This window comes from Pundamilia nyererei, unplaced genomic scaffold, assembly GCF_000239375.1.
Source record: "Pundamilia nyererei isolate P.nyererei 1_Seehausen unplaced genomic scaffold, PunNye1.0 scaffold00007, whole genome shotgun sequence".
NCBI classification, from domain to species: Eukaryota; Metazoa; Chordata; class Actinopteri; order Cichliformes; family Cichlidae; genus Pundamilia; species Pundamilia nyererei.
In genome coordinates this window covers 4957247-4972131 of record NW_005187408.1, presented here as the reverse complement: position 1 = coordinate 4972131, position 14885 = coordinate 4957247, and the positions used below count along the sequence as shown (strand labels likewise).

General features: G+C 41.9%; 2 protein-coding genes across 2 annotated transcripts; one reads left to right on the top strand and one right to left on the bottom strand.

Moving 5' to 3' along the window:
• Window positions 1-211: 211 nt before the first annotated feature.
• abhd10b (abhydrolase domain containing 10, depalmitoylase b) lies at window positions 212-4777 on the bottom strand. Its single transcript, XM_005722622.1, has 5 exons — window positions 4642-4777; window positions 4016-4202; window positions 3066-3177; window positions 1092-1229; window positions 212-1001 (listed from the first exon to the last, which is right to left on the bottom strand). The coding sequence occupies exons 1-5, from the start codon at window positions 4733-4735 to the stop codon at window positions 660-662; spliced, it is 873 nt and encodes a 290-aa protein (XP_005722679.1). The 5' UTR covers window positions 4736-4777; the 3' UTR covers window positions 212-659.
• Window positions 4778-5687: 910 nt separating this feature from the next.
• Window positions 5688-12670, top strand: ythdf3 (YTH N6-methyladenosine RNA binding protein F3). Its single transcript, XM_005722619.1, has 6 exons — window positions 5688-5941; window positions 6040-6282; window positions 6714-6738; window positions 6941-7020; window positions 7131-8807; window positions 11615-12670. The coding sequence occupies exons 2-6, from the start codon at window positions 6259-6261 to the stop codon at window positions 11636-11638; spliced, it is 1830 nt and encodes a 609-aa protein (XP_005722676.1). The 5' UTR covers window positions 5688-5941; window positions 6040-6258; the 3' UTR covers window positions 11639-12670.
• The last annotated feature ends 2215 nt before the right edge of the window (window positions 12671-14885 follow it).

The window sequence follows — 14885 nt, the reverse complement described above, 5'->3', positions numbered from 1 at the left end:
GTTCGGGTGTGACTTTTTGTATTTTCCCCTGTTAGACAAATATATAGATAAAAATCCTCTCTGACTCTGAATAGACTATATTTTCCAACTAACATCTCCCAGTGCAATTTATTCTGAATGCACCTGAATGCAGCTTTCAGTTGCTCTTTGTCGCCACATAATGTTGCTTGTGTCATCTGTGTGTGCACTTTCACAGACTTGAGACCTGCACTCTAGTGTGCAAAGGTTTTATTAGCCAAAACGGGTGAAAAGTGATTAAAAAGGCACAGGAAAACTGTGTTTCTAAGTAAAGATGGAGGAGGGAAGGAGGGGAAGAGACAGCCAAACAGTAAGAACAACGGCAGAGACAGCAGCAATGGCAGACCTAAGAACGGCTTACCAAACGTAACACTTGGTACAATAACCTGGAGCACATACAAATGCAACCTGAAGATACAAGGGAACAGCTAGCAGGAGGGCTCCCTTACAATATAGTTTTCAATTTTCCAACATGTTGACATGATGAAGTACGGGATGAAAAACATAGATGGATAAAAGGTCATATTTGGCGGTGCAACATGCCGTTGTTTGGTAATATCCTTGAGGGTTGACTTCCCAGTTAACAAAGTCATTATCTTTTAATCTTAGGAACATCTCTGGCTCACTTTCCTATTCCTTACTCAGACCATAGTGGTCAGCTTATCGATGAGATCGTCAATGGTGTAGACCATAAGCTTGATGTCATCCTTGTCAGACATGCGGTGCTGGCCATGTCGTCGGAGGATGACGTCCACGTCGGAGCTGAGGACACGCTCTGCAACCTGCATGGAGATGTGCCAGGGGACATCCTCGTCTTTGAGCCCATGAATGAGCCGCACGGGGCAGGTGATGGGGATGGGACTCTGGAGAACACAGTGATTTTCTGCCTCACGCAAAAAGTCCATGTTAAACTTGTAAACACCCTCCTCCATGTGTTTGGTGGGTATAGTCCACTCCCCCTTGGCCTCAAACTCCTTGCGTGTCTGCATTTGAACACAGAAATATCACACTTAGATGAGAAAATATTTAAAACAAAAAAGAATTACACATGTTATTGTATTTTATATTCTCACCTCCAGCGGAAGAGAGTTGAACGCTGTGACAACATGATCAGCGGCAGTGGAGATGCCCACCAGCGCAGCTGTCTTCTCTGGTCTGGCAATGGCTGCCAGCAGCATAAGCCAACCACCTATACTGGAACCAACCAGTATCTACAAGATGGCAAAAACACCACAAATTAAATATAGCTCAACTGATAGTTGGGAAAAAAACCAAAACCCCCAAAACAAACAAAAAAAAACAAAACAAACTTGGATACCTCACTTCAAACATTTTTAAGAAACCACACATTCATGCAGTAGAACGGTTGAAAACAAAAGCTGTGGTATAAATGTGGCAACAGTGCCATCTTCTGGTGAAATGAGGGGGAAAAGCAACACTGGAGGTAGAATTTAGGAAGGTTTTACATCTCTGTTATTGATTCGCTCATGAACCCAGTTTAGTTACTGCAAATGAGAATTTTAAATGCACCCATTGAGGTTTCACTAAACCTGCTCCCAGCCCTGTTTTGCCTTTACTTGTTAGCTTTGGATTCACAGTGCAGAATAACGTTAAGTGCTGAGTTTGACACTAGAAGGCTATTTTCAGATTCATCTGGTAAAAGGGGAGATTTTCTCCGCGTCCACCTTCAACAACAGCAGAATTTCAGGACATTACAAGTAGCTGTGGCTACTGCCAGCTATGGCTGAGTATGCAGCTTACACGTAAATGTAGAGATTTGAAGCCTCCAGCACACAGACTCTAGGGAAGGGTTTTCAATGCAGCAGCAGAAATGCCGTGCTCAGCAACTGACCTTATGAATATTTTTGTACATTTATAAGATCGGAATTTTTCAGTAGAGGACAATAAGATATTCTTTAGGTTTTGAATTGGGGAATATTTTGCATGTCATGTGCATATGTCAACTTATTTTAGGTATTTTGTTGTGTGTATTTTGTATGCATTTTATCAGTCTACAGTCATGTGAAAAAAATAAAAATAAAGCTTTCACTGGAGTCCTGTACTGCTTAATTGTATCCTCTTGCGGAGCCACGCACTGCTCTCATCACTTCTGCTGTTTCTGTTGCCCTCTGACCACCTGCAGGTCCAATCATCTTCTGTATCATACCATCTCAAGCTTTATTTTAAGGATCATTGGTAATCAGACATAAACCCAGCACTGTCAGTGAAAGACCCCACAACTTCCCAGCCTAAAATGAGACTCATCCTCATTTAAAAAAAAAAAAAAAAAAAAAAAAATTTTTTTTTTACAGGATTGTACATCGTTAATGGAGTCAGTGGGTCAAATTTTCAACACGTATGTAGCTCAACAATATCCTTACTTAGCACGCTGGGTCTCCTGCGGCTCCCTCCTCTCCCCCAAAATGTAGTTTACGCTGCAGGAGACTCAGTGCGCATCACAAATGTGCATGTGCATAAGTATAGAAGTGGGACTACTACTATACTACCACAATACTTTGCTCACGACATGACATTATTTGTCTATTTAATATTTTTGCAATATGCTGAATACTAGAATAAAATAAGCACCTCCTTTTATCAATATTTGTTTTATCCCACAAGATAAAGTTATCTTTATTTATTTATTTTTGCAGCAAAATGAGATTGGCAAGCATACCTGCATTTCTGGTAAAACCTACTATAAATGTTGCCAGAAGACAGACTGACTCTGGTAATTACCAACTTCAAATACACTGAAACGTGATGATGCATTACTTACCTGTAGGTTATTAAAAACAACATAGTTGCAATTTAAGAAATTGAAGAAATGATTGAAGCTCTATTGCATTTAGGTCCTTATTTTCAAGGTTTCATATATTTGTTTGTCTGATATTACTGGTCTAATGAAAACCTTTGAGGATTATTCTCAGGAACCTGATAATCTTAATGCAGGACCAATGACCAAGCCTGCCGTTCAAAATTTACATAACTTGACTGATTACTTACCTCCTCTAACTAGCAATGGAATTAGCCTAGGAAATATTTACCTGTGGCCCCTCTGCCAACTCATCCAACACAAAAAGGACATCTTTTTTCCAGGTACCAATAGTTCCTTCTGATAGCACACCTCCTGAGGCTCCATGTCCTGTGTAATCAAACCTGGAAAACCACAAATAGCACAAAGTGGGTGAATATCTGAAGCTAAAACAATGGCAAGTCATACAAGGCTACAGACAAGTTTATGTGGACCTAACAAGCCTCTTATTGTTCAGAACTGGAGCGACTTGATTAACCAGGAACTTCAGACTTCACACGATGAAAGGTGGCGGTATTTTTAGGATAATTAAATTATTCATCAATTCATTCCTCCGTGCTTTAACAGACAACTATTCATTTTTCTTTCCATCATATAACTCTAACTCACTTTTTTTTCTTCCTGACATTTGTTCTACTGTAACAAGTGAATTTCCCCAGTGTGGGATTAATTAAATCTATCAATTAATCTATATATATTTCCATATAGCTATAATACTTTGGGTTTTCAATTTACTTACTAGATCTTGTTTTGGTTTCAGCTAATATAAAAGATGCATCCCAGCAAAAAAAAAAAGTCTCAGTTACAGTATATTCAAAAGGTATATAGAAATTGATATTGTGTGCAAACAAAAACACCGTATAGCAACAGCATATTTTTAATACTCTCCTACATATAGAGGTGTTTTCCTCTATTAACTTCAACATTAACAAACACATTAAAAGACAACATAGCTGTACTTATTGGTCACTTGATTCTTGTTTGCAGATCAAATTTCTCTATTTTTAATTCTATATCAGTTGGATGATGGGTTTCCCCCCAATTCATTTATTTCATTTGTGCCTCTTGCAGTCCTATAGCTCGCTTTGGATTGACTGTGTTTAGCTTTATTTTTTAAACTTGATTTAATGCCATGCTCAGCATCGGGCTTCTCTCTCAGAGTGATATGTTTGGATAACTTACCTGAGGTATGAGTGTCCCAGTGACTTACAGAACTCTTCCAGCGCCTCAGCTTTCTGTCCATTCATGTTGGAGCCATAACCTGGGAGGAAAACCACACCTGGGCTCTTTCCCTTCACTCTTCTGTAGGCCAGCTTTGGGAGATCTGGTCGTGAAGCATACTGAACCGAAGATTTGTGCCTCCTGGGTTCTGTTTCACAGAACATTAGTTTTGTTATTTATTGACATTGAATATTATTTATTGATATTGAATTTGTTACATTAATGACTCCCTGTACAGAATTTTCGCTCAGTTTTGCGAACTTTGCTGGACACATGTCATGCCCCGCGTAGGATCAAGCTCATCTCGATGCAAGAGCATGGGCATTTCTTTCACATCGATGGAACATAGCAGCGATTTACTCAAGCGAGTGTAATTAGCTTTCTAAGCATTTTAGAAATTCTACCAAATTTGACCAAAAATGGCGCAAAAGCATTCCGAGAGTTAACATTTCGCCGTTCATGTCCTAAAATATTTTTAGGACGACGCAGTCTGTGCGAGCCACACCCCCTCCGACGTGTTTAAATACCTCTTTAAGACACACGAACGTTACCAAGTGTTCCTGCCATAAGAGGACACCTCAACAAACCTTCCAGACGCTTTGAAGACAGAGCTGCGAGCCCCCCATTGCTTAAAATCTGCGAAAGTCCTCTGCGGCAAGACCTCAGCGCGACGGCTGCCATACTGCTCCGAGACCACTGAGGAAATATCGCGAGAGTTGGAGCCGCGAGTCTTGTTTCAAGCCGCACAACAGTTGTAGTTCAAAGTAGATGTACATTGCGTCCTGTACTACATTCCTTTACTTCAGTGGAAATATACTGCCTTAGCAATAAAAGCCACGCATTAAACTTGCACTAAAAGTATAATGAAGAAAGAAAATGTAGACATTTATACATTTGGGTGGGTAGGGGGTACCTCAAAAGGCTATTAAAGTGGAATACTTGGGAAAATGTCGTCACCTGCACCAGTGCAGTAAAGCTTCTTTATCTTGGCAATCACGAAAAAAAAATCTTTAAAATGAAGTTTGTTATTATTTCTCTAAAACAAGCATACTGTAACCAAAAGCCCCTTTTGGTCACTCTTTAATTCTTAAGTGCATTCACTGAACTGACAGCAACACTCAGACTTAGTAATACTAGCTCAAAACGCATTAAGTTGTTAAAAAAAAAAAGACTAAATAGATAATAATAATAATCATCAGTGTGCAGATTATCAAACCTGTAGTGCACACATGTATTCAACTTAATAACTACAGAAAAATAGAAAACAAAAAAGCACACATAAAAACAAACAGTGAGGTCTCTTTACATACAACTATGTATTATATTACGTATATATTTAAGAAAAAGATCACACATTAAATAAGCAACGCAAATCAAGCAAATCAAAATAGCTGTTGTGAGCAATACTGCCTTTATTTATGAGTAAATATCATCTTTCATGTTGTAGTTTTATAGTGTTTTTTTAAAGTGTTTGTGCAGTGTCATGCATCATGTTTGATTTATTTTAATATCTTTAATATTAAATAATATAACAGAAGTCACATGCCAAAAAAGAAAATATAACATAAGAGTAACAGAATACTATGAAAACTAGTAAATGTACTACTTATTAACGTTTCTATGCGGGTTTCACGCATGCAATCCAGTGCTCGGGGTTAGCAGATGCGCGCTAAGCTACAATCAGTGAAGCAGTGTGCCTATTTTAGTGTGAGTAGGGGTAACAGAGGGGGTGACACTGCTGCGGACATGGTAGCCGAGAAGTTGTTGTGACCGTCATGTGAAGTGTCAGTTTGTAACATGACTCAGAGCGTCACAGGCGGAAGGTCACGGAGCAGCAGAACGGAACGGAAGCGGGAGTAAAAAGCCTATCCGCCATTGTGGAATATGGTAAGGGATATTCCAGTGAGGCACTAGTCAGTTTGGGCTTGACTGATAAACACCATCTGTGGCAGGATCGGACACGTTAACTGACGCCCTCTCCGCAGACACAAAGTCGCCGTTTGTAACAGCCAAAAGCAGCGAATCGTCGTCAGGATCTGAACACGGCAGGAGGAAAGGAAAAGGGAAAAAACGCCGCCTTGTAACGTTAACAGAGTGATTGGACAATCGAAGAGACGAGCCAGCAAAGCACCAAAGTGCAGAGAGGGAGAGAGAGGAAGCCGTGGACAGTCTCACAAACAGCCATCAGTTTCGGTTCCTGGAGGATGTCTGCGACCACCGTCGATCAGGTTCGTGTGTCGGAAGCGGAACGGTGCTACGGATTTAGCGGTGCTGCGGAATGAAACTTTGCCGACAACAGTTTGATCTGGCTCGGCAAACAGGCTCCAAAGTCTTTGATGTGTGATAGCTATTAGCTGTAATGTAGGCCGACTGTACTACTAATCAACTCTAGCTGTAGCCGGGTGGGTTTGCCAATGCGGCACCGTTTACTGGATGTCAGAGCGTTTGACATCCGGTCAATAATACGAAGCAACCTGTAAATGTTAGCATCCGGGCTGATGCTTCAGCCTGAGGTTGACTGGATCGTCGACTTAAATATTTATTTATGTAGGGATACAGCCTGCTCTGTCAGTGTGCGTGTGTTTCTTGTTTCCTGTCGTGATCTGATACTAGTCTCATTTCTTTTTTTTTTTCTTTTTTTTCTGTATTTTTTCCTCAGAGACCTAAAGGACAAGGAAATAAAGGTAAGGCTTTATACTGTGGCGTTTCCAGTGTGGCACTGCAGGCTGTTTTCATGTCCAATTAGCTACCATGCTATTCAAAACTGCAGCTTATTTATGTTAGTCTTGTTTACTTTAGCTGCTGAAAACCTGTGAGTAAAATGTTTCTGATTACATCTTTCTTTCTGAATTTCTCGTATTGAATGTCCCTTGTTTCTGATCTTAGTGCAAAACGGATCAATGCATCAAAAGGATGGTGTAAATGATGATGATTTTGAGCCTTACCTAAGCGGCCAGACAAATCAGGTAAGGAGGCACACGAGTTCCATGTATTGGACAAATGACTTACACACAGAATTTTCTTGCTTGTTTGTTGTCACTCTCTATAACCTGTGACTTTTTTTTTGGCCACACAGAGTAACAGCTATCCACCAATGTCTGATCCCTACATGCCCAGCTACTATGCTCCATCCATTGGTTTCCCTTACTCTCTGGGGGAGGCTGCTTGGTCCACAGCAGGAGACCCACCTATGCCCTACTTAACTACCTATGGACAGATGAGCAATGGCGAGCCACACTTCATCCCTGATGGTGTTTTCAGTCAACCGGGTGCCCTGGGAAACACCCCTCCCTTCCTTGGGCAGCACGGCTTCAACTTTTTTCCGGGCAATGCAGACTTTTCCACCTGGGGTACTAGTGTCTCTCAGGGCCAGTCCACACAGAGCTCAGTCTACAGCAATAGCTATGGGTACGCCCCGAGCTCGCTGGGTCGAGCCATCACGGACGGACAGGCGGGCTTTGGAAGCGACACCCAGCTCAGTAAGGTCCCGGTGCTGAGCAGCATTGAGCAGGGTATGACGGGGCTAAAGCTGGGTACAGACATGGTGGCAGCTGTCACCAAAACTGTGGGCTCACCTTTAGGAGGCACAGCAGGTATGAGCAGCATGTCGGCCAGCAACCTCCCTCCGTCTGTCAGCTCCTCTGCACCTAAACCCGCTTCCTGGGCAGCTATTGCCAAGAAGCCGGCCAAACCACAACCCAAGGTCAAACCCAAAGCCAACATGGGGATAGGGGGAGGCGCCGCTATTCCCCCACCCCCTATAAAGCACAATATGAACATTGGTACTTGGGATGATAAGGGCTCTCTGAACAAGCCCCCATTAGCTCAGACTATGATGCCCCCCCAGCCTCTGGTGCAGCAGCCTCTCCTTGGTCAGCCACAGCCCTTACTGCAGAACCCTTTACCCCCTCAGCCTCAGCACCAGCACCAACCCCAACACCAACACCAACACCAACACCAACACCAACCCTTCCAACTCCAGTCTCTCCAGTCCCCTCAACACCCCCAGCCTCTGCCCCCTGGTCCTCCACACCTGCACCTTCCTTCCCAACCCCCTCAGCCTCTTCATCAGCAACCACCCCAACAACCTGGCCCGCCCCCTAACCGCTGGGTGGCTCCGAGGAACCGTGGCGAGGGCTTTGGTCTTTGTGTTGGAATCCCACCGAGTGCCTCCCCTTGCTCTGGAGAAGTGCACCCAGTGCTGGAGAAACTTCGTGCCCTCAACAACTACAACCCCAAAGACTTTGACTGGAACTTGAAAAATGGGCGCGTTTTCATTATCAAGAGCTATTCAGAAGATGACATCCACCGCTCAATCAAGTACTCTATCTGGTGCAGTACAGAACATGGCAACAAGCGCCTGGATGGTGCTTACCGCTCCCTGGGCAACAAGGGGCCCCTGTACTTGTTGTTCAGTGTCAACGGCAGTGGGCACTTTTGTGGCGTAGCTGAAATGCGCTCACCGGTGGACTACAATGCCTATGCAGGCGTCTGGTCTCAGGATAAGTGGAAGGGCAAGTTTGAGGTAAAGTGGATTTTCATCAAAGACGTGCCCAACAACCAGCTGCGTCACATCCGGCTGGAGAACAATGACAACAAGCCAGTGACCAACTCCAGGGACACTCAGGAAGTGCCTCTGGAGAAGGCCAAACAAGTGCTTAAAGTTATCGCCACTTACAAGCATACCACCTCAATCTTTGATGACTTTGCACATTATGAGAAACGTCAGGAAGAGGAGGAGGCTCTGAGGAAGGTGAGATAATACATGCTTTAAGAGCCTTGTCCTCTGTAAATATCTTGTTTGCATGTGCCAAGGTAGTTCAGTTTTATCGCCCTTTAATTCAAAGGGAGGCTAACTTTCACACAGTCACTGCTGCAGGCTGTTGTCAGACTGTAATCAGCTGATCTTGTTCCACCTGCTCAGAGGTTGTAACATCCTGTTGCTGAATGAACAGTCTGCTGTAAATGGAAGTTCCCAGAGGCCTGTCAGCAGATTGACATGGCACCATTACTCATAAGCAGGCTCAAGAAAACACTGATTTCTCATCAGCCATCTCATGCTGCTGAGATTGCGACGATCTGCCCAAATGGAGCTGGATGCATTAAGTTTTCCTGAAATAGTCTAGATTCCTGGCATTCCTTCTGCCAGACAAAGGCAGACGCAGGCTCCGATCTTCCTTTGAACACCGAGCCCCTGCTCTCCACTGGCTCCTCATGCTTTATTAGCCTTTACCAACATAAGCTCCTGGCCTACAAACTGTCTGCAAATTGCCACGGCACATTCGGCGCAGTTTGCCAGGAATATGTATTCTAAAAATGCACGGTGAGATTGTAAGTAAAAACGAGCACAGAATAAGCTTCTCATTGGGGAAACTAAAATATGTTACCGTGGTAATAACAGTGGTGTACCACAAATGTAGTGAAAACTCCGTGGGAGGCTGCTGCTGTGGAAAAACATCAGCCAAAAAGGCAAACAACATGGTATCACTGATAGCTCTCTGCTGCATCCATTCTTAGATTCACCGGTATGCTAATCTAATGCGTTTAGAAACCTACCCCATCCCACGACCCACTCCCTTCTTTTCCACCTACTCCCCCACTACTGGTGCTCTATTGATGCTGTATTGGCTGCTCACAGCTGACCTTGTTAATATGCGCTGGGTTACTTTCTCATAAATATTTCAAGTCAGTGTTTTCAGGCTTCTGAAAACAACCTGTCAGTAGAAAGCCAGTTTCATCCTGCGCCGTTCTGCTTTTTGTATCCCTAACCTCCTACATGACAGGATCGGCCGAGTGAGGGCTCCGCCTCCTAAGGCTGACAAGGTTAATTGTTCTCTGTTGTTTGGCCAATCCTTCCTGAACTTTGAGAGGTGTCAAAGCAGCACAGCTACCTGCACAAAAAACACCTTCGCCGAGTGTTTTCTTTAGAAGTAACTTTGGATCTAAATGTTGTTACAGGATTTGATTAGCATAACTAATTTGGTGATTAATACTCAGAGGGAAGCTCCTTTCCTGTGGTGTGGATGCTCATAACATGATGGGATGAATTCCACTCAGCTGTAATACATGTAATACATTCCCCAGTCTTAGCTGATTATTAAGGTGGAAAACCCTTTTTCTTACTACTTTTTACTAAGAAATGAATTGCACGCTTTTTTAAAATTATTGTGACCCCTTTTCATGCAGCGATATAGACCTATAAGTCAAGTCTAGACTACATTTTGTGAAGCTTTCTGTGCTAAGAGCTCCTCTACTGGGGATAGAGTTACTCTGGGGCCTGGGTCTCTGTGGTTTTCCCAGAGCACTGATATGGACACCTTCAATGAGGTCACTACTCCGACTGAAAACTGGAGAAAACCATCAACCTCTGGGGGTTATTTTGACTCCAATGCCCCACTTGCATTTTACCTATTTTAGTGTGTCTTTACCAACTCTTCTAAATCTGCGACACACCCTTGTGTATTTGTTTGTCATTACTCATGTTTTGTTGAGTATGGCTGTCTGGAACTTGGCTTTAGAGTTATTACTACAAGCTGAGTGTCGTTGCTTCAGTCTCATGCCAGTATAAACATAGCTCGTTATTTGGTTAGTGCATACCTTAGGTCTTCTAAAGTCATTTTCTCTGTGTTTGTCTTACAGAGGACACTCACTCGCTTGCTGTCTCACTTATTTTCCCCACCAAACACCAAAATGCTCAAGGCATTTCTTACTTCAGTGACTGATTACTTTGCCTGCCAGTGTATTTTAAATAAATCAGCATGCCAACTATAAATCACTAAACAGCAGTATGTGCTTTTTAGCCCTGTTTATAGAAGATTTTGTTTTGTTTTTAAATTAACCATTTTTTTTGTATCTTTCAGGATTTTTCTGATGTCTTTAAGTGAAGCTGTGCTTGTATTTGTATGGTTTATACTGGATTGCAGTATTTAACACAGTATATATACATCGTTTTAGTATTAGTATTCTGCCACTAACCTTTAAATATTTGGAAGCCAAACTTTACATTTAGGTGGTTTCTTTATAAAGCTGCATAACCACTATACTCTTAAACACATGCACTCTGGTAATTATTCTGTGGCGATTTTCTAACACACATTATAAAGAATTACTTAAACTCTTAATTCATAAGTCAAGTATTGCTTAAATATGTAGAATTCATATGAATTTGTATGTGAAGAAATGAGATTTGCTTACATGTTCAAAGGCAGTCCTTTGATACGTGCCTTCTAAAAACTGTATTTTATTGTATTTTAATCTCTGACAATCGTGACTATTAGTCTTTTGACAGACCTATAGGGCTTGACGTGTAAGTGTTACTGAGTGTAATCCCAACTTCTTTGTGCACAGGAGTGCATCTACATGTTGACAATATAGATGATTTTGGCTTCAATATATCTTTATTCCATTACAAAAAAGGGATGTTGCACTTTTTAGATGTTTTTATTTTTATTTATTTTTTTTTAATAATTGTTTTTTCTCCCTTGCTGCCCCAATTCTGGTACAATCCACTGATGATCTCTTTCTGTTTTTTTTTTGTTTTGTTTTTTTTTCTTTTGCTAGGAGCGCAATAGAAATAAACCGTAACCTTCAAGCAAGCTGTCTGCTAGAACTGCAACACTAACGATGTAGGACCTTAAATCAAATTTGCCTAACGACAAGGAGGAAAGGCTTTCGCAATCTTTCCGCTGAAGATGACAATGTATCTGAACACTTGAACATGACCATAGTTGGACTCATCTGTATCCGTTGACTGGTGCATCAAACCCCGTGTTCCTGTCTCACAAGAAAAAGAACGTAACCCACAATGAAAAACTCTGTCTTTAAAGCACTTTCGAGTCCTCAGCAGCCTCTACCAATACCCTTAACTCTCTAACTTTGTTCTTCTTCTTTGATTTTGTTTGTGAGCAACTAACTGACTAACCCGAGTAGTCAGATGATTTCACCAAGCTTATTTGTCCTTTTTTTTTTGTTTTAAATGCCTCAAATGTTTGGGATATTGGTGAGCTTCATCAGGCCCGGAAGACAATTAAATATGATATGTATAAATTAGTCTTGTACTTGAATCTGTATTCAGCCATCTGATCTTCATCAGACAGAGGCTGGCATTGACAGGTGGGATGAAATAATTGAGAAGCAGCCACAATCATGCCAATCATAGGATGTATCCTCCATCTACCTGTTTCCATCCTTTCTGCATTTGTTTCTGTGTACCAAAAGATAACAATAATGCAGCAGGCTGGCAAGTGCTGGCTAGTGCACATCTTTGGGGTTTTTTTGCCACCCACCCCCTTTTTTCCTTGTGATTCTGTCATTCTGAAGTGCATTTGTCTGAGGAGAAAGCTGCTGCTGCTGCTGCGGTAGAACTATCGGTGGCCTTCGCTGGCCCCATGGTTGACTGTCTTAGCTCTGATGTTGGTGCACTCTACCGTACCTCAGGCCCAATCCGACTGTCTGTCCTCAACAACTCTTAGCACTTTTGGGAGAACCTCCACATCAACACCTGCTGGACTTGACAGAGATTCCTCCAAAAAGGCAAGACATCATCTGCAAGGATGTGACAGTTTTCTCCTCTAGGTAACTCACTAGCTAAATAAAAATTACTCATGTTTAGCGAAATCACTGCTTTTTGTGTCTTTTCTTATATTTGCCTCAACATGTGTACACACTGTGTTCTGCCTTTATAAATAATGGTTTTTTTTTCAGTATTTAATGCATTCAATAATCTTAAAATAATCCACAAAAGCCCCTTACAATAAACAAGTACAGTAGCAGAAACTCTCCTTTCCGCATCATTCCCGCTTATTCTTCAAAGAGGTCGGACAATATGATTAAATTAACAGCCAAGGGATGTCTGGATATTTATGAGGGATGCACGAGGCAAGAACCCTGTCTAAACCGTGTCAGTTAAGATCACACAACACATGCACAGTATAAGAACCAACACTGGAATGTATGAGATTGGCTTCATTGTAAACCAGGTGCTACAGGCTGCTCAGAAAGGTGTTCCAATCAACACTTGATACACACAAAAGAAAAAAACCTTCAAATCAAAACACTAAAGGGAAATGCATGTAGAAAACAAATAACAGATAAAATACTTTACTACTCAACTATGAGTTCAAACTTTGGAAGCATCAGCATTCAGTTAGTGCAACATGAAATCAAACACTGAAGATAAGCTCATGATCTCATTTACTTGTGTTAATGCTAAAAGGTCAATGAACCAAATGCATTTACTTCTGCTTTGCACACCCAAAGTTACTTAACACTGTGGGTGCAAATATTTAGTTTTTTACTCCACATTTAAGATATAAAAAAGACTTAGCAAAACTAAGAATGACAACCGAAAAATTACAACAAGCTTAACAAACACAGGCAGATTAAAACCCTTTGTTATTCTGCCCAAAACAGTCAGTTTGTGGTTAGTGCACCTTGTCATAGTTTGAGTGTTTGTGGCTTGTTTATAGCTATACTAGAGAGACGTTTCAATTCAGTTTAGTTCAATTAAATTTTATTAATACAGTGCCAAATCAAATAAATGGTAAATGGCCTGTATTTGTATAGCGCTTCACTAGTCCCTAAGGACCCCAAAGCGCTTTACACAACCAGTCTTCCACCCATTCACACACACTGGTGATGGCAAGCTACATTCTAGCCACAGCCACCCTGGGGCGCACTGACAGAGGCGAGGCTGCCGGACACTGGCGCCACCGAGCCCTCTGACCACCACCAGTAGGCAACGGGTGAAGTGTCTTCGCCCAAGGACACAGCGACCAAGACTGTCCAAGCCGGGGCTCGAACCGGCAACCTTCCGATTACAAGGCGAACGCCCAACTCTTGAGCCACGATCGCCCCCAAATCACAACAACAGTCGCCTCAAGGGGCTTTATATTGTAAGATAGACCCTACAATTATACGTAGAGAGAAAAACCCAACAATCATACGACCCCCTATGAGCAAGCACTTTGGCGACAGTGAGAAAGGAAAAACTCCCTTTTAACAGGAAGAGATCTCAGACAGAACCAGGCCCAGGGAGGGACAGCCATCTGCCGCGACCGGTTGGGGTGCAGGGTTGGGGTGTATGCAGTAGTTGTGTATTATTATTTTTTTCTTCTTTTCTCACTCAAGAACCGAACTATAACAGCTAACTCTGACTTGACCAACCATGAAAGTAAAATTATAATAAGTATATTTATCTTCGGTATGTTTAGTAATTTGGAGTATTAATGCTTTTACAATTTACCTCAAAAGGGATTTTGCATGTAGGATTTGTACTTTTACATGGTTGTTTTAGTTTTTCCTCCACTGCATGCAACATTTACCCTGTCAATATTAACCAGGCACTGTGAACTACAGAAATAAACTTTTCAGGTCTGAAAAGTCCCAGTTTCAACAACACAAACATGCTGGTAGATTCATGCTGTGCTACAAGAAACAAGGTGATGCACTCATTATGAATGGTTACAGCACAGATCAGTGAGGGCTGCAGCAAACCTGACATCAATTCCATTTCACAGCTTTGGGATGAACTCGAGACTACATCTTGCATGACGTCCAGTGGTAGAAAAAGTGCTCAGAATTTTTACTTTAATTGAAGTATTAACACTACACTGTAGAGATATACTGTTGCTTGTCATGCATTAAATATTTGACTTCAATAGAAGCCACAAACTGTGATCCAAATGCTACTGAAATGTACTCGCCTTTACATCCACAGTGACTAAACAAAACAAAACACAGCAACCCCAAAATACAATTATAACTCGTCAGCAATAATGCTAATGGTAAAAATTATTTATTTATTAACCTTTATTTTACCAGGAAAAGTCCC

What these genes read in the sequence shown, in the direction of transcription:
- abhd10b (XM_005722622.1), bottom strand. Translation starts at nt 4,735, where the DNA reads ATGGCAGCCGTCGCGCTGAGGTCTTGCCGCAGAGGACTTTCGCAGATT. An exon ending in GTCTTCAAAGCGTCTGGAAG is followed by an intron (nt 4,203 to 4,641) that starts GTTTGTTGAGGT and finishes TCTGTGAAACAG; the next exon opens with AACCCAGGAGGCACAAATCT. An exon ending in AGTTGGCAGAGGGGCCACAG is followed by an intron (nt 1,230 to 3,065) that starts GTAAATATTTCC and finishes GCCATCTTGTAG; the next exon opens with ATACTGGTTGGTTCCAGTAT.
- ythdf3 (XM_005722619.1), top strand. Translation starts at nt 6,259, where the DNA reads ATGTCTGCGACCACCGTCGATCAG. An exon ending in CTGCGACCACCGTCGATCAG is followed by an intron (nt 6,283 to 6,713) that starts GTTCGTGTGTCG and finishes TTTTTTCCTCAG; the next exon opens with AGACCTAAAGGACAAGGAAA. An exon ending in TAAGCGGCCAGACAAATCAG is followed by an intron (nt 7,021 to 7,130) that starts GTAAGGAGGCAC and finishes TTGGCCACACAG; the next exon opens with AGTAACAGCTATCCACCAAT.